The 23635-nt window shown below is 36.5% G+C and overlaps 1 protein-coding gene across 1 annotated transcript; it reads right to left on the reverse strand.

Annotated features, from left to right (window-relative positions):
• Positions 1-8645: 8645 nt before the first annotated feature.
• LOC126080781 (olfactory receptor 5L1-like) lies at positions 8646-9524 on the reverse strand. The gene has a single exon (XM_049891953.1). The coding sequence runs from the start codon at positions 9522-9524 to the stop codon at positions 8646-8648; it is 879 nt and encodes a 292-aa protein (XP_049747910.1).
• Between the last annotated feature and the right edge of the window lie 14111 nt (positions 9525-23635).

The following is a 23635-nucleotide window of genomic DNA, read 5'->3' on the forward strand; positions in this document are numbered from 1 at the left end:
CACTTAATTGTGTTCATGACGAAACTGTACATAGTTCAAGAGGCAGACGTTTGAACAGAACAAGGGGATACTGCATGATTTAAAATCAGAAAATACGTGCATCAGGGTTGTATCCTTTCACTATACTTATTCAATCTGTATGCTGAGCAAATAACCTGAGACTCCGGACTATATGAAGAAGTACGGGGTATCAGAATTGGAGACAAACTCATTAATAACCTTTGCTTGCTGAAAGTGAAGAGGACTTGAAGCACTTACTGATGAAGATCAAAAACCACAGCCTGCAGTATGAATGGCATCTCAACATATAGAAAACAAAAATCCTCACAACTGAACCAATAAGCAACATCATGATAAATGGAGAAAAGACTGAAGTTGTCAAGGATTTCATTTTACTTGGATCTACAGTCAAGATCCATGGAAGCAGCAGTCAAGAAATCAAAAAATGCATTTCAGCGGGCAAATCTGCTGCAAAAGACCTCTTTAAAGTGTTCAAAAAACAAAGAAGTCACCTTGAAGACTAAGGTGTGCCTGACCCAAGCCATGGCATTTTCGATTGCCTCATATGCATGCGAAAGTGGGATGATGAAGAAGGAAGAAGGGAGGAGAGCTGATGCCTTTGAATTGTGGTGTTTTTGAAGAATATTGGCTATACATTGGACTGCCAAGAGAAGAAATAAATCTGTCTTGGAAGAAGTACAATCATAATTCTCCTTAGAAGCAAGGATGGCAAGACTATATCTCACTTACTTGGGCATGTAATCAGGAGGGATGACGTCCCTGGAGAAGGACATCATGCTTGGTAAATTAGAAGATCATCGAAAAAGGTGAAGACCCTCAACGAGATGGATTGATACTGAGGCTGCAACAATGGGCTCAAGCATAACAATGATTGCGAGGATGGCATAGGACCGGCTATGTTTTGTTTTGTGATACACAGGGTCACTATGAGTCCCAGCTGACTTGAGGGCACCTAACGACAACAAAAACAACAATGTCCTATCTGTGAGATGCAGAGGTGTAAAAAGTGGCTAGAATATAGTTACACCAATAGTAAGGAAAAAGTTAAAAGAGCATAATGCTCAAGGCAGATATTTTTTACTACGCAAGCTAAACCACCGTTTGGTTTTAAGAAGACTTCAAGGAATGTTTTTGGTTTAAGATGTAAAGATTATCTCAGGGCAAGAGTTTCAGGGCCTCATTCAACATTCATTGCTCCAGGAAGTCTGGTGTCCATGAGAATTTGAAATTTGTTCTGCATTTTTCCCTTTTGATCAGAAATCGTCTATGGAGTTTTTGGTCAAAATGTTCAGTAATGGTAGCAAGACACTGTCCAGTTGTCCTGGTCTCATGGCAAAGGAGGCAGTTGTTCATGGAGGCAATTAGTCACACATTCCACATTCTCCTCCTAGTCATGACTCTCTTTTTTTCTCTGTTGCTCCAGGAAAATAAAGACCAGTTGTTATGCTTTGGGTGACCAGCTTCAAGCTTTTAAAACCCCAGGCACTATGCACCAAAGAAGGAGGTAGAACAGAAGCATTAAATCCATTATTAGGCCAATTAACTGGAATACATCATGAAACCATAATCCTAAACCTCCAAACCAAGAAGCCAAATTCCATGAGCTTTTTAGTTGTGCATAACCAAGCTTAGCAGCTACTCTTTTTTTTTTTTTTTGCCATTGTTGTAAATATATCTATCACACTTTTGACAATTCATCTTTTTACGGGTGTGCAACTTAATCTTGCTCTTGTGCTTGTCTTAAAATCTCATCTATTCTTAAAGACAAAGTTAAAAGAGCTTGTCAATTATGAAGCAATTCCTTTATTATCCTCAAATGAATTTGAACGCTCGTGTCACTCACCCAGTTATGAAGTTTGCTATATTGAACATTGTAAAATGGCTACTTTTTTGCTTGCCACACTAACACCACTGGATTTTAAGGTCCCTGAGGATGAGGAAGATACTTTTTTTTAAACTGTGATTTATTTACTAATTTTACAATAGTAATTTGGTTGTGTATTTAACAGCTATAATCTTTCCTCTGTCCTACAGGGTTGCTATGAGTTGGAATCAACTCAATGGCAATGTGTTTTTTGGTATTTTTTTTTTTTTTTTTTAGGAGTAGATACCAGAAAAGAAAGGATGAAAGAACAAACACTTACTCATTTTAAATATGCAATGTGGCAGATGTGGTGTTTCCAATTTCTTTTGCTTGACCCAGCATCTGGCTTATAAAAGCAGATCCAGGTACAGTCTGTCTGGCCAAAAACTCATAGTATTTCTATTGTAAAATGTTCTCTATTTTTGAAGATCTAAAATGATGGTTAATAATGAAACTTTGACCCATGATTCTTTTGCAAATCAGGGAAATGTATTCGGTAATAACTCAACTACATGTTTACCAATGGATGGATTCAATACGAAAAAACAAAAACTGTGTTCATGATTTTCCTGACTGTATCTTTGACTTCCTTATTCTTCAGACTGTAAATCAGAGGATGCAACATGGGGATCTCCACTGTGTAAAGCACAAAGGACATTTTGACTCTGTGACCTGAGTTTTTGGAGTTGGGCACACACTAGAGGAAGGGCATGATGCCATGGAAGATAGTAGTGGAGATCAGGTGTGAGGCACGTTACCCATTAGCTGAGCGCATCCTCAGGATGGTGACAAAGATGAACTCATAAGAGATGAGAATGATGAGTTGTGTGCTCACCTCATTAAAGGTGACAAAGAAGAAAAGCAGCAACTGGTGGAGATGAATATCAAAGCAAGAAAGAGAAATCAGGGAGGATAGCTCACAGAAGAAATGTCTGATTGTGTTTAAACCACAAAAAAATAATTTGAAAACAGGGCATATGACTCTCAAAAAGCACTCTAGTGTGCATGCATATGGTTTGGTCACCAACATGGCACAGAATCTCTGGGATGTGGCAACTGTGTACAGCAGAGTATTATAAAAGGCCACAAAATAGTAATAGGTCATCACAGTGAATAAAATTTATTCAGTTACTATGAAGTTATTTTTTTAAAAAAATGCACCATATACCCTGAAAATGAAATGATTCTGTCTTCTAATATTGGATTCACCCATATCTTGGGAGCAATGATGGAGGAATAGCATCCACTAATGAAAGGTGACTGAGGAAAAAGTACATGGGGGTGTGCAGTTTGGGGTTAATTTTGATGATTTCAATCATACCAAGATTCCCAACCACACTGAAGCTCTAGATGAACAGGAATATCAAGAAGATGGCGATCTGAAGTTCTGGATAATCTGAGAAGCCCAAGAGAGTAAACTTGGCCCCAGCATTTATATTTCTCTCTACCAGAAACATGTTTCCTGTTGCTGGAATCTGAAAATCAGTCTTGTAAATAAGTGATTAAGGAGAGTGATGGATACATGAAACATGGTTAACTATCACCCAGGTAGAGCATTTAGATGAGACAAAATAGATCTCTGTCATAATTCTGATGGGTGTTAAGTATCCAAAACATACAAGAATATCTGAAGTTTCAAAAACGAAATTACTAATTAATTTTACTTCCTCAAAAACTGTAAAAATTAATTCTGTTCATGTTCTGAAATGTAATTTTAAAGACTACAAGTGTTATTATTATTAACTCAAGCAGTTTGGATACCACCATGCATCCCAATCTTCATTTAAGACATTCCAGCCTCACTGAATCTATGAATTCTGGAAAGAAAAGTCTAAGAAAATGAGAAAAAGTATTCATATCTGGCCTACTGAAACTAATGAAAAGTGAAAGCATCTGAAATAAATTCTGTAATTAAAATCAATTTTTCTGTAATATTGACATGTGCATATTTTGCAATATAAAGAAAGAATAGTCATTATATTCATCTTCTATATCTATTTTTTTTTTATATTTTAAATGGAAGTTTAGCAGTTTCATCATCACTCTTTTTAAGGAAGTCAGACATCAAAGTCAATTCTGATTTATCATTTTCTGTGAAGACTACTTATCAACCTGCCTTGTTCTACAGTTGAGCAAATAGAAAGAAGCCTAAGGGAGCCATGACTTGCCCAGTGACATACAGATTTTAGATCATCTATCTATAACTAGAACCCACCTCCTCTGACTCCGTGCCACGTACGCATCCCTGTATACCAGGCTCTGACTCACACTACAGATTGAGATGTTAGCATTTTTCCCTTCTAAGGATCACAGTTTCAAACACTCCATTCTACTAACTTTTTGAGCACTTATAAGACAAATTTTAGATTGTAAAACTAAGGAAACTAGTTTAGTAAAAGTATTGAAGACCACAGAGATGTTCTGAAGATGTGTGTCAAGATGAAACATAGAGGAATGGAATTTAGAGACATGTCCCCATTCAAAAATGACTTTTGGAAAAACTCTTTAGCTTTGATGATATTGCTTCACTTTTCCAAGCCCTTGTCTCTTCTTTCCCTTCAAGGCACCTAGAATACTGATTCTATCCCTCTATTTCCTGTTGAAAAGATGGGTGAGAATCTTAAAGTGAAGATATTTTGAGGAAGAAGTTCTTAATATAAAGAGAATGGTGGGATTTCACAAATTGGTGTCAGGTGTATTTCCCAGATAAACTAAAGGATACCCAGTTAAAGCTGAATCTTAGATTTTTTTTTTTTTTTAAAGCACATATCAAATATTGCATGGGAAATTCCTACTTTAAAAAAAAAAGATATTTATTTATCTGAAGTTCAGGTTTAGTGGGGTGTCCTGTATTTTTATTTTCTAAACTTGGCAACCCTATGCCCAGAAAAGCTCAGAGTTTTAGGATTACAAACTCATCACAGTTCCCGGGGACCCTTCCTTGTTTTAGTACTATTTTAAATCCCACCTGTTATGAATGCCTTCAGTGAGTCTCTTGTAAAGAGGACCTCTTACTCAGACTATGAATTCTGGTAAGCTCATCTCTGGTTCTACAACCCAAGACATAGGTTCCAGATGTTCAAACACCAAAAGCCTCAGGTCCCATGTAACACTTAGAACTCTCAATAACCCTATCTTTTTTTATTCAGATATTCAAAGATTTAAGAACAAACTGAAAGTCAATCTTTCTCAGACAATTCTCACTATTATAAATGTTTCCTTAATATCCTATTTCAGAGTTTCTCAACCTTGACACTATTAATATTTTGTGCTAGATAATTTCTACGCAGAGCTGCCTTGTGCATTGCATAATGTTTAGCAGCATTCCTGTCCTCTTTCCACTACGTTCCAGTAGTACCTTCCCCTCTTAGTCTTTACAATCAAAAACGTCTCCAGATGTCAGATGTTCACCTTGGGTGTTTTGGGGGGGGAGGTTCAGGGATAGCAAAATTGCACTTAGTGCTTAATTAAATAAATTACATCTATTTCCTTGATGGTGGTCGATTTTAATGTTTCTGCTGCCTGAATTCGACTTGCAACTAATGTGCATATTTAATATCATGATTCCTTTTCTCTCAAATGTTGTTGTCCTGTGAATTAAATAATGCATATTATCTTGTGAATCCAGGAATTGCAGTATTGAAAATCTCCTTCCTTTTAATTGCTTTTTTTGTTTGTTTTCTTTTTGCCCTCATTAGCACATGAGCAAGTATTTTTTCCATGCTCTTAAATCTTATTTAGACCTGTTTCTGTGTATGAACTGCATGAAGAAGAATGGGGCATCAGGATTGGATGAAGACTCGTTAACAACCTGTGTTATGCAGATGACACAACCTTGCTTGCTGAAAGTGAAGAGGACTTGAAGCACTTACTAATGAAGATCAAAGACCACAGCCTTCAGTATAGATTGCACATCAACATAAAGAAAACAAAACTCCTCACAACCGGACCAATGAGCAACATCATGAGAAACAGAGAAAAGATTGAGGTTGTCAAAGGATTTCATTTTACTTGGATCTACGATTAATAACTGTGGAAGCAGCAGTCAAGAGATCAAAAGATGGATTGCATTGGGCAAATTTGCTGCAAAGAACCTCTTCAAAGTGTTGAAGAGCAAAGATGTCACCCTGAAGAGTAAGGTGTGCCTGACCCAAGCCATGGTATTTTCAATCACATCATATGCATGTGAAAGGTGGACAGTGAATAAGGAAGACCAAAGAAGAATTGACGCCTTTGTATTGTGGTGCTAGCGAAGAATATTGAATATACCATGGACTGCCAAAAGAAGGAACAAATTTGTCCTGGAAGAAGTGCAGCCAGAATGCTCCTTAGAGGCAAGGATGGTGAAACTGCGTCTTCCATACTTTGGACATGTTGTCAGGAGGAATCATGTCCTGGAGAAGGACTTCATGCTTGGCAGAGTACAGGGTCAGTGAAAAAGAGGAAGGCCATCAGCCAGGTGGATTAGCACAGTGGCTATAACAATGGGCTTAAGCATAACAACAACTGTGAGAAGGGCAAAGGACGGGGCAGTGTTTCATTCCATAGCACGTAGGGTCTCTGTGAGTTGAATCTGACTCAATGGCACCTAACAACAACTATGTATTTTTTTCCAGAAAGTTCATTTTATTCCTTTCAATTCAATTTTATGTAAATAAATGCCTATTCTCCCTTATACAACTCTTTCAAAAATTCACAGAAGCACTTAGACAGACATTCTCGAGAACTCTCAAGACCATCTGTTCTCTGACTCCCTGGAAATTGTTATTCAGGAAACTGCTACTGAGGTACTCATCTAAGCCAAGCTGTCTGTACAAAGATTTGTAGGAAAAGTGAGCATCCTGTCCCCTGAAAATCCAGATACGAAATGTCTGCAGTGACCAGAAATTTTCCCAAATAATTTTTCCCTTGAAAAACTGCCTGAAACTAAGACATTTTCTAGGTTCCTTGCATGAGATGAGAAAGAATATCCTTGTTTTCTGAGAATCTGAAACAACTCTGCCGTTGGAAAAGGCAGCCCCCCTTCTCTCTCTGGAGAGCTTGTTTAGGGGAGGTACTAAGATTCTTCATCTACTTCCATTCCCTTTGACACCAGGACCCTAGAGAAGATCTGTTGCCTTATTCTCCAGAGGCATCAAAACAAGCAATTAAAACCGGCTACAGTTTTTTGATGCAATTCTGGTTTCTTAGAAAACCTGAAGGTAAACAGCAGCAGCTTTAGAAACATTTTACATTGAACTTAACTAGAAATTTAGAAGTCGTCTCCTTGTACTCTGTGATCGTTCTCATACTTTTTGAAAATTGTTGTATGCTATGAAATCATATTAGCAGTTATCTTTATATTTACTCAACAGAAATTTGTTAAGTGTCAACCATCTCCTTAGTCTCTGTAAGGAACAACATCTCACCTGTGACACTAACTACACTTGGGAAGTAGAGAAATGCTGTCTTCAGGTCTCTCACTGCTTAGTTACATTCCTGCCAAGGGCATTAGGTGCAGAGCATCTCTTCATATATGTTGACAATAGGACAATAATGTCAGACATTTACTTTCTCAGAGTCTTCAGAAGTAGCTACATCTGGCTAGAAACAGAATTATTAGGATTTCTAAAGTTATTGCCAACCCCTCAGAGCACTGATATACAGAGAAATTGTCTACTGTTCACAGCAGGATCTCATTTTCACCATATAGTTTTCACCAAGTCATCCAGATTTTACATCCGCTTAACATCACACATTGACACTACATTTTTGATTATCTTCTCTTTTACAACTAACAATTCCTTAGATCATATTTCTGTGATTTCACACCTACACTGTTAAGTAGTCTTAACAGCATTTGACCCTACCTGATGATGTGTCCAAAACAAATGAGTCAGACAGTGTTCTGTTGTGAACCATAAGGTTATTACTGGCTAATTTTTTTTGATTGCCAGGACTTTCTAGCTTGTCTTAGTCTGGAAGCTCCATTAAAACCTGTCTACCATGGCTGAGCCTGCTGGTATTTTAAATACTAGTAGCATAGCTTCCAGTATCACCGCAACATGCAAGTCACCATAGTACAACAAACTCTTTACTTATTGTATGTAGTTTAATTTTCCTTAGAACCCTGTGAAATAATTATTAATATTGTCTCAATTTTTCAAATGAGAAAGTATTTGGAGTTTCAACACACCAGGCACTTCAATGACAACAACAGCAGCAAAATGAATAAAGGAAACAAGAAATAAACAAATATACGACAACAATTTTAAAACTAGATTTAAAAATGTATTCACATATGGAATTCTCATTTTATGCATAAACTGATGAAGGTGTGTTCTTCACTGTAAAAAAAAAAAAGAAATTCAGTTTTGAAAAGACTCATATTTTCCATTACAGATACTGAAAAAGGTTGTCATGAATTCTCCATTAGCTTTTTGAAGTTTTACAGTAAATTAAATGCCTGTGCCTTAACAGTACCATTGTCATATTAAAACAATTACAGGTTGGAGAAAAGCAAATAAATGTATTAAAATTATTTAAATATACTCAATTCTTCTCTTGTTAATTGGAAAGGCACAGAGATAAGTGAATGAAAAGTTATCATTCCTAACTACCTAGTTCCTTACTGTTTTCTCCAGTCCAACACCGTAGCCCACCTAGGCACCCCTCCACCACCTTCCACTTTGAAACTTGCAGTCGTGCTAAGAAAGCGTTCTCTAGAAAAATATTTTGGGGGCCGCCATTTTCCTGATAGCTTCTTTCACATCTTTGTTCCTCAGGCTATATAGATCAGGGGGTTCAGCATGGGAATCACTACAGTGTAGAACACTGCGGCTACCTTTTCTTTGTCCAAACTCTTGCCTGAACTAGGCCAACAATAAATGAAAAGGATTGTTCCATGGAAGACAACGATGACTGTGAGGTGGGAGGCACAGGTAGAAAAGGCTTTGTACCATCCCTCTGCAGAGTGCATCCTCAGAATGGTGATGAAAATAAACAAGTAGGAGGTGAAGATTATCACAATGGTGCCGATCTCACTGACAGTGGCTACAATAAACAGCAGCAGTTCATTCATAGAAACATCAGAGCAGGCAAGAGATAAGAGAGGGGGTAGATCACAGAAGTAGTGGTTAATCACATTTGATCGATAGGATGGAATTTCAACAGCTAAACACAAGTGCATCAGAGAACACACTGTTCCACACAGGTAGCAGCCAGACACCAGCTGTACATGGAGCTTCTGGGACATGATGACCATGTAGAGCAGTGGGTTCCAGATGGTCAAAAACCGGTCATAGGCCATTACGGCCAACAGTGTGACCTCCGTGACCACACACGTGCAAAATAAGTAAAACTGTACAGTACACCCAACAAAAGAACTGGCTTTGTCCTTGTTTAAGATATTGTCCAGCATCTTAGGCACAACAGCAGTGGAGTAGCAAAAATCCACAAAGGAGAAGTGGCTGAGGAAAAAGTACATGAGGGTGTGAAGCTGAGAGCTCACCTGAATCACTGCTATCATTCCCAGGTTACCCAATACCGTGACTCCATAAATTAGAAGGAACAGTAGGAAGATGAAGACTCTCAGCTCCAGGATGTCTGATAATCCAAGGAGAATGAACTCTGTCACCATGGTGCAGTTTTTCTGGTTCATGTTCCAACCTTATTCGGGGTTGGAGAAAATACATAAATAAACTAAAAGTTACTCTCCATTATGTGATCCAAATTTTAGATCTGGCTCTCTGCTAAGAGGAGGCACGAGAAGAAGTAAGAGAGTAATTTTGGCAGGAAAGGGATGGGACATTACTTTTGTGAAGTTTAGGAAGAGTTCAGGCATAGTGAAAAATAGCTGCATAAGGCTCACAGTTAGGTTCACAGATCACACGGAAACATTAATATCTACTAAAACCTATATGACTCTTTAAACACACATTCTACAATTCAGAGATTATAACTTAATCATTAGAAGGAGGTTAAAGTATTACTTAATTACCCTTATCGTTCCATGAAATTCAAATCCCTTTTTCCTGACAAAATTTACAATCAATCCCCAAATATTGGGCTCCTAGAAAATAACCTTTAAAATGTATAGCACCCTTCTCTGGATTTTCCATTGAAGTGGTGGATCACTAACTCAGCAGTGTTCATTTTTTATAGATATTGTTTAGATGGAGAATATCGCTTTACTGTAAAAATTTTGTAATTATTTTGGTAATTACACTATTTAATCTTGGTCATGGTTGATGGAATTGGATATTCTTAAAAACTACCTTCCTAAAAAAAAAATTTTTTTCGACAAGACCTATTTAACAGTGAAATTCCCTGCTTTGAATCAACTGGGAGAATTGATCAAAGATATGGATTGGAAATTATGAACAAAAGTGCCTACTTGCTCCATTGTAGCATTATTTATGATACTAAAACTTAGAATTCACTTAAGTGTTAAGAAGGAAATGGTGAAATTATGGCACATATATATGATGCAGCTAACAAAAGAATAAATTTGAAGAATTTTTAATGATGTGAAAAATGACTGACAAAATATCAACTTGAAAAATAGAATGCACAGGTAGAATATTATGTATGTATCCACAAGTTGAATTACACTTTTAATCCTCACCACATCCTTGAAGCATAATTTTTATCCCCATTTTTTTAAGTGAAATGTATAAAGTTAACTGAATTAATGCAAAGCATAAATATTATGGTGTGAGGGGGGAAAAAGGGTGACTTTTTTTTGTGTACAGCAGCTGGCTTCAAGGTGTAGGACACAAAGCAAAGGCAGAGGACAATAACTATTTCATTTCTTCTCTCCCTTCCTGGCTCTTAGTAGATGCATACACTATAGTGAATTACCTCTATTAGAAAAATAAAAATAATCTTCCAGATCCCAAAATAATATCACTCATGTACATATTCAAACAAACAGACTGTAGCCTAACCAACCAAGCTGTGGGACAGACATAGTTTTCCTTTTTCTGAAGATGCTATGATAGAAAATGTTATCGCCTTTATGTTTTTTCTTTGGGCTCTCATGGGGCCCATCTTTCTTAAGCATTGATCTCTGTGGGGTATCAACAAGGAAACTACCGTATCTTGGGGTTCAAGCAATTATTGACCTCTATGGGATATACTTTGTACATGTCAGGAGGGATCAATCCCTGGAGAAGGACATCATGCTTGGCAAAATACAGGGTCAGAGGAAAAGAGGAAGACCCTCAATGAGGTGGATTGATCCAGTGGCTGCAACAATGAGCTCAAGCATAACAATGATTGTAAGGATGGTGCAGGACCGGGCAGTGTTTCGTTCTGTTGTGCATAGGGTCGCTATGAGTTGGAACTGCCTTGACGGCATATAACAACAATAACATGGGATATAAGTCCCTGGGTAGTGGTGCAAACGGTTAAATGTTTGGCTGCTGACTGAATAGCTGGAAGTTTAAATCCAACCAGAGGTAGCTCTAAAGAAAGGTTTGGCAAAATCTGCTCAATAGCAACTGGTGTTTAGTTTTGATGAAATATAAATCCCAGTTTGGAATTAATAAGATTATAATCCATCAAGGTTTCCTCCAGAGTGCATTGTGAATTACAGAGAATGTATGCTGTGTCCAGGCATCGCCTCTGTGAGCCTGTAGTGAAATATATGACCAGGTTTTGTAAATGGTTCCTGTCTTACACTCAAAAGCTCTTTCCTGGAGGGGATAGGGTCTAAACTCATACTAGAGTTCCATCAAATGCCAGAAATGGGTGGGAATAATAACTATCTTTTACATAGAATAATAATAATTGTTCAGACTTATTGAGCCCTTCCTACATACCAGGTAGTGTTCTAAATACAAGTGTTAACTCACTTCAGCTTTATAAAACTAAATGATAAGGGCACCGTTATCATGGCTTCTTTACATATGAGGTGACTGCGTTACAGGCAGGTGTAACTTGCCCAGGGCCACACATATAATCACTGGTAGGAAGAGGCCACAGGTTGTTTTCTGGTTTGTACATCCAGATGACTAAGTGAGGAAGAGCAGGGGTACATAGTGGCCCTGGGATGGCATACACCCTAGGAAGAATTTTCAATGCCAGAGGCCATTAAGTGAGACTGCCTCAAGTATCTCTCCAAGGGCTGCTCCTTTGTTGGTTGTGTGATGTCTACGTGGAGCCCTGGTGGGACAATGGTTAAGAGCTACAGCTGCTAACCAAAAATTAGCAGTTTGAATCTACCAGCTGCTCCTTGGAAATCCTATGGGGTAGTTGTACTCTGTCCTGTAGGGTCACTATAAGTCAGATTCATCTCGATGGCAACGTGTTTGACTTGGTTTTTTGGTTTCAGTGAAAGAATAGTAGATATTCTTGTATAAGTTTTGGGGAACTCTTTTTGGTAATCTTCCCAGAAACCGAGAAAATGAATGGCTGTAATAACTACTTAAACAAATCACTCAGAAACATATTGGTTAAAAATAACAACAGTTTTTTTGTTGCCCACTATTGCATGGATCAGGTGGGAAGCTCTGCTGATCTGGTCCAGGCTTGGCTGACCTTGGCTCCTCCTGCTTAGGTGTATGAGATCAGTTGATTTAACAGTGTCTCATTCTCCAGTCTGGCTGTGGGCTAGATGTCAGCTGGTGTGATTGGGAGGGTGTTGGGTGACTAGGTTAAGTCTCCCATTATCCAATTGGCTAGTCTGTGTTGGTTCACATGGCAGCTTTGCAGGATTCCAAGAGATTGTGCAAAAGCCTCAAGGCCTCTCAAAGGCTACAAGTTGCACAATGTCACTTTGGCCACCATCTGTTAGCCAAAGAAAGTTGCAAGAGTAGGCCACATTTAAGGAATGGAGAAACTGATTTTACCACTTGTGAATAGTTGCAAAGGGCATGGGTACAGGAGGGACTAGAGAATATAGGTGATGTAGCAAATCCTTTTGGAAAGAAAGTTTGTCTTCAAAATAATTCAAAAGCAATCTAATTGTGTTTAATGCATCACTAAAAGTAACTTTTTGATGAAAGATCAGCATAAGAAATTGGCACATACATTACATGGAGTTGAAAGTGTTTAGTGGCATTGCTACTACAACACAATTTCCAACAGCTTCTATCACCATTTGCTTTCAGTATGACCAATCTTCCTCAGCACTTTCATTTATTAAAATGTAAAGATGCTTAGCCTATTATCTTCTAGCATTGTGTTGTTTTTCTATGGATACAATAATTGATAAAAATGAAAAGTCCAAACTTATTCTTTTCATTAAAAAAAAATTCCCAAAAACATTTTTTTATTTCTGATTAATTATATTTTATTGAAATTTGCAATACATTTATATTTCTTAGTTAATACTATACTTATTTTTACAAGGTTAACTCAATTCAAAAGAAAAAAACATTCAATGACATTAAAAGCATTACGATCACAAGAAATTGAAAGTATGAGTGTTATTCATAAAATTATAATGTCTATGAGGAAAGTGGAGATTGAAATATAAGTTCAGGAGAACAAGGAAAGATATATGTCTGATTGCTTAAAATGATCTTGTTCATGTAATCTAAATTAATTATAATACGCACTGGAGATTACACACTGTGCTGTTATTTAAGCTTACAAGGAAATATATTATATGTCAGATTAAATTCCTAGGGTATATACTTTTTCAAGAATAATTTAGGGATATGTGACCGTCTTAGGCTAGGTTCTCTAGAGAAGCAAAACTAATAAAGCATATACATAAAGAGAAATTTATCTCAAGGAAATGGCTAAAGCAATTGTAGAGCTTGGCAAGTCCTAAGTCCTTGGGTCAGGTGTCAGGCTGGAGGCTTCTCCTGACTCGCACAGCTGTGGAGGCTGACCAATTCAAGACCAGCAAGTAAGAAATCAGGTTACTTGCTCACAGGCTGCAGAAACCAATGAATCCCAAGATCAGCAGGCAATACATCTGGCTGCTGGCACTAGACCCAAGAACTGGAGGTCAGATGATGACAAGCCAGATGTAGGATCCAGAGCAAGCAAGCGAGAATTGCCAGAACATCCATGTATATATATACATATTCTATGCAGAGAATCGAAGCTCCCCGTACAACTGATTGGCTGATCACATCATGAAGGACTACATCATTACATAACTGCTGAATTACATCATTAGATAACAGCCAAACCACATCATTACATAGCTGCCAATCCACTGAAAATCATGGCCCAGCCAAGTTGACAGACAACCTTAACAATCACAGTGACCAAAAAAATTCATTGCTAAAATTTGATAGATAATCTGCCATAAAGAATCTGAAATGTCACAACTTGAAAGAATATGAGATTACATGACAGTATTTAGTAAAAGAGTTGTTTGCCAGTGTGGTTGGAATTTTAAATGATTGGCCTGGTTCTATCAACAACAGTTTCTACAACCTTGGCCAAGTTACTGCAACTGGATGGGTCTCAGTTTTATCAGAGCAAAATGTAAGTGCGTTGTGCCAGTTCCACCACAAAATATGATCATTTCCCAAAGCATGAGAGAAGTGAAATTTTTTTCTCAATAAAAGGGGGTTAATTAGCTATCATTGATTCAATTTAAAAATAATATAATTTTCTAATTGCAAACAAAATTAGAAATTGTATAAGTTCCAGATGTGTAGTGAAGGATACTTACGTAAATACCCAGAGAAATAGAGGTCAAATAAATGAAAAAGCCTTTCATCAGACATTCAATATCTAAAACAATGTTTTCCTATTTCTTATCTTTTAATATGCACTGATTATTTAATTGATTTCTTATCAACAAATATGTAAGACCGAAAACAGAAATCTTAATTAATAATCATAAGTTAAAAATCATATCACCATCCCAAATAATTTTTGAGCCCATATAACATTGCTCCCCAGTTTAAAAAAAAAAAAAAATTTTTTTCTCCCTCACCGAAACACTTGACAAATTATATCTCTCATTATATGGCTGATTTTTTGGAATCTTATCTAGGCATACTGAGTAGAGAATAGAAGGATCTATGAGTTAGTCAAACAAAGGTGAGTTATTAAGATGAGATATATAATATTTAGACTTTACCAAGTTAAATACATTGAGATATTAATGGCTGTCTGATGATAATTTTTTTGTCTGTTTGTAGTAAGTTTATGTAAACAATTAGTATTCAACTTGTATGGTAACTCAATATATTTTTTTTTTTTAATGGTGGATGAGAGTTCTTTTGAGAAGAATTAAAACTCTAGGTCTTTGTTCCAACAAATACAGAATGAAAGAAAATGAAGAATTTATAATTATTATGATGGATGAGTAAGCAGAAATATAGCATGGAATACAGATTGGAAAGACAGTCATTATTCCCATTTTTTGCACATACTAGTTTTTTTAGATTCGTCTCTAAGCCTCTGCTGCAGCAAAGTATAGTTTATTATTCTGACACACGGGAACTATTTTGAAAACATGTTCAAGATCTAGACCATATTTATTCAATTTTACATTCAGGTCAAAGTAGCCTGTATATAAGGTACCACTTACACACACATACTATGGGACAGTTCTATTCTGTCCTATAGGGTCACTATGAGTTGGAATCAACTCGATGGCACTGGGTACACACACATACACAGAGAGAAACGTAAACACACACATTATTCAGTATTCACTCAATAAAAAATTGGTGAGATAGTTGACTCAAAATCACATTGTCATTTACTTTAATTTGTTCTTTCTAGTCTCTCCTGAATATAACCCCTTCTTCACTAAAGTACGTTTCCTAAAATTCTGCTCATACTCCAAGGACAAGACCAAATAATACCTTCTTTATGAAGACACACTGACAATATCACTAAATGGATTTGAACTATTCCTTGACCCAATCTTTCTATGATACTCATTATAGTCTGCCTCATAGAATATTCACTTTTGTCATTAACCCATCATCGCCACTATATTAAGCATCCTTTGAAGGTAAAGACAAAGTATTTTCTTAACAGCCTCTGTAGATTTGTAAGAGAAATTCATGTGTTACTGCAAACCTACTATATTCCATGTATCTTATAATAAAGGCACATGGTATGAATGTTCATTTAGCTTACAGAAGATGCCCCATATCATGTATATATATATATATATATACATATATATATGTTTTTTTCATTCTTCACTATCAAATTTTAAGCCAGCTCATGTTATCTCATTTTCATTTTTAAGAAAAGCAGAAATATTTACAACTGGACCAATAAGCAACATAGTGATAAATGGAGAAATTATTGAAGCTGTCAAAGATATCATTTTACTTGCATCCACAATCATCATCCATGGAAGCAGTAGCCAAAAAATTAAAAGACACATTGGATTGGGCAAATCTGCTGCAAAAAATCTCTTTAAAGTGTTAAAAAACAAAGATGTCACTTTGAGGACTAAGGTGCACCTGGTCCAAGCTATGTTGCTTTCAATCACCTCATATACATAAGAAAGCTGAACAATGAATAAGGAAGACCAAAGAAGAATCAACGCCATTGAATTATGGTGCTGGTGAAGAATACTGAATATACCATGACTGCCAGAAGAACGAACAAATCTTTGTTGGAAGAAGTACAGCCAGAGTGCTCAGTAGATGTGAGAATGGCAAGACTTTGCCTCAAATACTTTGGATATGTTATAATCAGGGATTGGTCCCTGGAGAAGAACATCATACTTGGTGAAGCAGAGTATTAGTGAAAAAAAGGAAAACCCTTACCAAAATGGATTGACACAGTGGCTGCAACAGTGGGCTCAAGCATAATAAAGATTTTAGGGATGCCAAAGGACAAGGCAGTGTTTCCTTCTATTGTACATAGGGTCTCTATGAGTCAGAGCCAACGCATAAAAAAAAAAAATATATAGGCACCTCATAATAACAATGGCTGTGAAGTGGGAGGCACAGTTGGGAAAGGCTTTGCACTGTCCCTCTGCAGAGTAAGATCTCAGGATGGTTATGAGAACAAACAAGCAGGAAGGATGTGAGGATGGCTACCATGGTGATAATCTCATTGATAGTAGCCACAGTGTACAACAGCAGTTCATTTATAGAGACATCAGATCAAGCAAGTGATAAGAAAAGGGGTTGATTATAGCAGTAGTGTTTAATCACATTTTTGAGGTAGGATGGAATCTCAAGAGCTAAACACATATGAGTCAAAGAACACCCTCTTCCTCGCATATATCAGCCAGACACCACCTCCACAGAGACTTTCTGAGACATGAGAACCATGTACAGTGGTGGATTGGAGATAGCCTCAAAGCAGTCATTGGTCCCCACAGCCAGCCAGATGACCTCAGTGATTGTTTAAGAACAAAACAAGTAGAATTGCACAGGGCATCCTAGGAAGGAAATGGCTTTGCCCCTGTTTATGTGTATTTCTTTACCTGTAAAAGATTGGTGTTAGGTTTTTTTAGTCCACATGGTGACATGCTGAACTCTGATATACAGTACATAGTACTGATGATATATTTGTTTACTATCCAGTATTTTTTTCCTAGTGCAACAGTCAATCTATAGTTACTGAGTGCATGACTCCTGATGGAAAGAGTCAATTTATAGCAAAATTTAAAAAGGATGTGGAAAAAAATGACTGTCAGTGATTCCTAATAACACCTAGGCAAAACATTCACAAGAAAGTTGTATTGTTTATGTATGTATCTTTGATTTAAAGAGATGGGAGGTGTGTTTAAAGGTTTATTTAAATTTAAAACATTGAATGAAATTCATGTCAGAATCACTACTCATAAATTGAATAATCACAGTGTGACTCTCCAAGCTCTTGATGAAAATGAATTTAAAGCACACAAGATAATACCATTTTAGTAAGATATTATATTAACCATATTCAACAAAATTACAGTATTTTAACATTTCAAAGCTCTTTATTGCATTGTTTTAACAAGGAGCCTCTAGGAATAACTGATATTCTAAAATGTCATATGATAATTCTTTGGAAAATCTTTTTGGTAATATTCCCAGAAACTGAGAAAGTGAGTGACTCCAATGACTACATACAAACCACTCAAAAATGTGTTAGTTAAAACAAAAATATTTTATTATTGCTAACCACTAAAACCAAAGATGAAGAAATTGAACATGCAATCAGGCTGCATTGATAATTAATGGTGATTAGAATGCAAAAATTAGAAATAAATAAGCAGGATTGGTACTTGGAAAATATGGCCTTGGTGATAGAAATGATGCTGGAGATCACATGATAGAATTTTGCAAGACAAATGACTTCTTTATTGCAAATACCTTTCTTCAACAACATAAACTGCCACTACACACTTGGACTTCACGAAATGGAACATATAAAAATCAGATCAACTCTATCTGTGGAAAGCGATGATAGAAAAACTCAATATCATCAGTCAGAACAAAGCCAGGGGCCAGCTGTGGAACTGACCCTCAATTGTTCATATGGAAGTTCAAGTTGAAGCTGAAGAAGTTTAGAAGTCCAAAAAAGCCAAAGTACAACCCTGAGTATATTGCACTTGAATTTAGAGACCATCTCAAGAATAGATTTGATGTGTTGAACACTAATAACCAAAGACCAGGCAAGTTGTGGAATGATTTCAAGAACATCATATGTGAAGAAAGCAAGAGGTCATTAAAAAGATAGAAAAGAAAGAAAATGCCAAAAAGGATGTCAGTTGAGTAGCTAAAGCAAAAGGAAGAAATGCTGAAGTAAAAGAGCTGAACAGAAGATTTCAAATGGCTGCTCTAGAAGGCAAAGTATTATAATGACTTGTGTAAAGATCTGGAGATAGAATACCAAAAGAGAAGAACATGCTTGACATCTCTCAAGCTGAAAAGAGCTGAAGAAAAAATACAGACATCAAGTTGCAGTGTTGATGGATTCTATAGGCAAAATACTGAATGACAAAGGAAGCATCAAAAGAAGATGGAAAGGATACACAAAGTCACTGTACCTAAAAGTATTGGTCAACATCCAATCATTTCAGGAGGCAGCATGTGACCAAGAACCAATGGTACTGAAGAAAGAAGTCCAAGCTACACTGAAGACATTGGAATACCAACTGAGATGTTTCAACAAATGGGTGCAGTGATGGAAGTACTCACTTGTCTAAGCCAAGAAGTTTGGAAGACAGATACCTGGCCAAATGACTGGAAGATATACATATTTATGTGTATTCCAAAGAAAGGCAATCTATCCAAATTCGGAAATTCTGGAACAATATTGTCAATATCACCTACAAGCAAAATTTTGCTGAAGATCATTCAGAAGCAGTTTCAGCAGTACATCAGCAGGGAACTGCCAGAGTCAGCACAGATTCAGAAGAGGACATGGAACTACGGATATCAGGACTAATATCAGACGAATTCTGGCTGAAAGCAGAGAATGCCAGAAAGATGTTTACCTGTGTTTCATTGACTATGCAAAGGCATTTGACTGTGTGGATCATAATAAATTACGGATAAAATTGCAGAGAATGGAAATTCCAGAAGACTTCATTGTGTTCATGATGAACCTGTACATAGACCAAGAAGCAGTCTTTTGAACAAAACAACAGGATTCTGCATGGTTTAAAGTCAGGAAAGGTGTGTGTCAGGGTTATATGCTTTCACCACATTTATTCAATCTGTATGCTGATCAGATAATCCAAGAAGCTGGACTATGTGAGGAACGGGGAATCAGGATTGGAAGAAGACTCATTAAAATCTGTGTTATGCAGATGACACAACCTTGGTTTCTGAAAATGAAGAGGATTCAAAGCACTTACTGATGAAGATCAAAGACCAAAGCCTTCATTATGGACTACACTCAACATAAAAAAAGGAAAAATCCTAACAACTGGACCAATAAGCAACATCATGATAAACAGAGAAAAAATTGAAGTCATCGAGGATTTCATTTTACTTCGATCCACAATCAACATCCATGTAAGCTCAGCCAGGAAATCAAAAGACACACTGCATTGGGCAAATCTGCTGCAAAAGACCTCTTTAGGGTGTTAAAAAGGAAAGATTTCACTTTGAGAACCTAGGTGCACCTGACCAAGTCATGATGTTTTCCATCACCTCAAATACATTCGAAAGGTAGACAATGAATAAGTAAGACTGAAGAAGAACTGATACCTTTTAGTTGTGCTATTGGCAAAGAATATTGAATATACCATGGACGGCCAAAAGAACAAGCAAATCTGTTTTGGAAGAAGTACAGCCAGAATGTTCCTTAGAAGCAAGAATGACGAGACTTCATCTCACATACTTTGGACATGCTGTCAGGAGGGATCATCATGCTTGGTAAAGTAGAGGGTCAGTGAAAACAAGGAAGACCCTCAACAGGATGAATTGATACAGTATTTGCAACAATGGGCTCAAGTAAAACAAGAATTGTGAGGATGGCGCAGGGCCAGGCAGTGTTTCGTACTGTTGTACACAGGGTTGCTGTGAGTCAGAACTGACTTGACTGTACCTAACAAAAATAATAAGAACTTGGTTGCTAAACAAAATGTCAGTGGTTTGTATCCTTGTAGTTTGAATCCTTGGAACCCCTATGGGGCAGTTCAACCTTATTCTATAGGGAAGCTATAATTTTGAATCAACTTGATGGTAAAGGATATTGCATGGATCAGATGAGCAGTTCTGTTGATCTAAGTTTGGCTGATCTCGGCTCAACTTACTTAGGTTTATGAGATCAGTTGTTAGTCAGGTAACCTAAAAGGGTCTCATTCTCAAGTCTGGTGGAAGTCTAGATGTCAGCTGATATGATTGGAGGAATGAGAAATTGGGCTATGTTTCTCCCATTAGCCAACATACTAGTCTGTGTTTGTTCATATGCCAGCTCCTCAGGGTTCCAAGAGGGTTTCCAAAATCCTCAAAGCCTCTCAAAAGTTTGGAAGTGGTCTCAATATCACTTCTGCCACCATCTGTTAGCCAAAATAGTTCACAAGAGTAGGCTACATTTAAGGATTTGTCAAACTGATTCAACAACTTGATGTGAAGAGCTGCTATGGATACCAGAAGGATCTGAGAATTCAGACTGTGTTTGCATTCTACCATAATGGGGAGCAAATCTTTCTTAAAGGAATGCCATTTCCAAAATATTATCTTTCAACAAAATTTGGAAGGCAATCTACTTTGTGTTTCATGCATTTCTAAAAATAATTTTTGATGAAACACGAACATGAAAAATTTGCACATAACTTGGATGGAGTTGAAAGAACTGCGAGCAATTGCTATTACAACACAACTTTTGACAGTTTTTATTCCCATTTACTTTTAATATGATCACTTTATCTCAGTTTTTCATCTATTCGGAAATAGAAAGGAGCCCTGGTAGAGAAGTGATTAAAGGCTTGGCTTCTAACCAAAATGTCAGCAGTTCAAGTCCATCAGGTGCTCCACGGGAGAAAGATGTGGCAGTCTCCTTTCATAAAGATTTACAGCCTTGGAAACCCTGTTTAGTTTATTTTAAGAGGCTCCAGATAGGCAAATCATTATTGAAGAAAAAGAATAAAGTAGGAGGCCTCACACTGCCTCATCTCATATCCTACTATACAGGCACAGTAGCCAGAACAGCCTGGTTAGTACTGGCACAGTGGCTGACAATGGAAGAGAAATGAAAACCCAGACATAAATCCAACCACCTAGTGTCAGCTGATCTTTGACAAAGACTGAAGTCCATTAAATGGGGAAAAACAGTCTTCTTAACAAATGGTACTGACAAAACTAGATGTCTCTTTATAAAAAAAAAAAAAGAAAGAAAGAAAAAGAATGTATACCTTACATGTACACAAAAACTAATTCAAACGGGATTAAATAAATAAATAAATAAATATAAAATGTAAAATGATGCACATCATGGAAGAAAAAACAGGGACAATGCTAGGAGCCCTATTACATGCCATAAATACAGTACAAATCATAACTAATAATGCAAAAACACCAGAAGATAAACCAGACAACTGGGAACACCTAACAATTAAACACTTAGGCTCATCAAAAGAGTAAAAAGAGAATCTACAGATTGTGAAATAAAAAAGAAAAATTGGCTATTACGTATCTGACAAGGGTCTTATCTCTAAAATGTATACAATATTTTAATACCTCAACAACAAAAAGATGAATAACCCAATTAAAAAATGGACAAAGGACATGAACAGAGACACTTCAGTAAAGAAGACATTTAGGCGACTAACAGACACATGAGGAAATGCTCGAGACCATCAGCCATTAGAGAAACACAAATCAAAACTGCAATGAAATATCATCGCACCTGAACAATACTGGCACTAATCAAGGAAACAAAAAATAACAATTAATGAATTTCTTACAAAAAATGCATAAGAACTAAACATTAAAAACTTAAATAATGATCGTAAGTTCAAAATCACATGGCTCTTCCAAACAATTTCTTGAGCCATATAAAATTATTCTACAAAGTAATTTTTTCTCCCTCACTAAAACACCTGTTTCTCCCACTATATTGCTGTTTTATTTGGAATTTTATCTAGACTTGTTGAATAGAGAAAGGAGAAGAAAGTGCAAGTTAGTCAAGAAAAATTATTAAAAAAAGATATACCTAATAATTTTAATTTGCTGAATTATATATGTCTAGATGCAAAAGACTGCAGCTCTTTCATGTTATTTTGAATAAGTTTATGTAGGCAATTACTATGACACATGTTTCCCAACTCCAAATACTGTTTTTGATTTTTTTTTTTTTATAATGGGTGAGATTTCTATTGAGAAGGATTCAGTAATTATGTCTGTGATCCAAAAATACATACACAAATGAATAAATGAAGTATATATAATATTTCTGATGGCTGGGTGGCCAAAATAATAGCATGAAAAACAGATTGGGAAGGCATTCATTGTCCCTATCTTTTGCATATGCTGGTTTTCTGAGATCCAATTCTATGCCTCCGGAGCAGCCTATCACACTTATTCTGTCTCACAGGAGCTCCTTTGAAAACAAGTTCAGGATATAGACTATATTTACTGAACTTTGCATACATGCCAAAGTAACCTGTACATAATATATCACATACACACACACACAGATAGACACACACACATTATACAGCATTCACTGTATAACTGATTGACTTAATATTATATTCTCATTTCCTTGAGTTTGTTTGTTCTAGTCTCTCCTGAATAAAATGCCTTGTTCACTGATTCTTCACTGAAATATGTCTTCTAAAATCCTGCCTTTTTTCCAGGCCAACTTCAAATAATACCTCTTTAATGAAGAGGTATTTCTAATGTTCTTGAATGGATTCAAACTATTCCTTGCCCCAAACCTTCCATGATACTTACCATAGTCTGCCATAGGCAATTTCTTTATTGCCCAGCATCACCATGAGGTTACATATTCTATGAGGGCAAGGCCTAGGTCTTATATTTACTATAATTTGTAGACTTCCAAGAAAAAAACAAATAACAACAACAAAATGTGTTTATTGAGAAACTACTATACTCCAGGTATCCTATAAGAAAGAAGGATGGAATTAATGTTTATTCAATTAAGCAAAGTGTCTCAGATGATATCTATATTACCTTTTGGCCTTCACTATCAGATTATGAGTTACCTCATATTATCACAATTTCATAGATTTAAAACTAAAAATGGATAGATTGCTGGTCTTTTCCTGAAATTAAGAGACAAAACCAAGTTTAACATCTTTGAACCAAAAACTCACTTCCTCACCACTGTACAATATTAACTATTAATTTTATTGGTATCTTTAGAAACCATCTTTATGGACACCCCTTACTTACAAGTTAGGGAAAAATCCTA

Source organism: Elephas maximus, chromosome 7 (genome assembly GCF_024166365.1).
Source record: "Elephas maximus indicus isolate mEleMax1 chromosome 7, mEleMax1 primary haplotype, whole genome shotgun sequence".
Taxonomy (NCBI): domain Eukaryota; kingdom Metazoa; phylum Chordata; class Mammalia; order Proboscidea; family Elephantidae; genus Elephas; species Elephas maximus.

Excerpts from the sequence above, each read along its gene's own strand:
- LOC126080781 (XM_049891953.1), bottom strand. The coding sequence starts at position 9,524 with ATGAACCAGAAAAACTGCACCATGGTGACAGAGTTCATTCTCCTTGGA.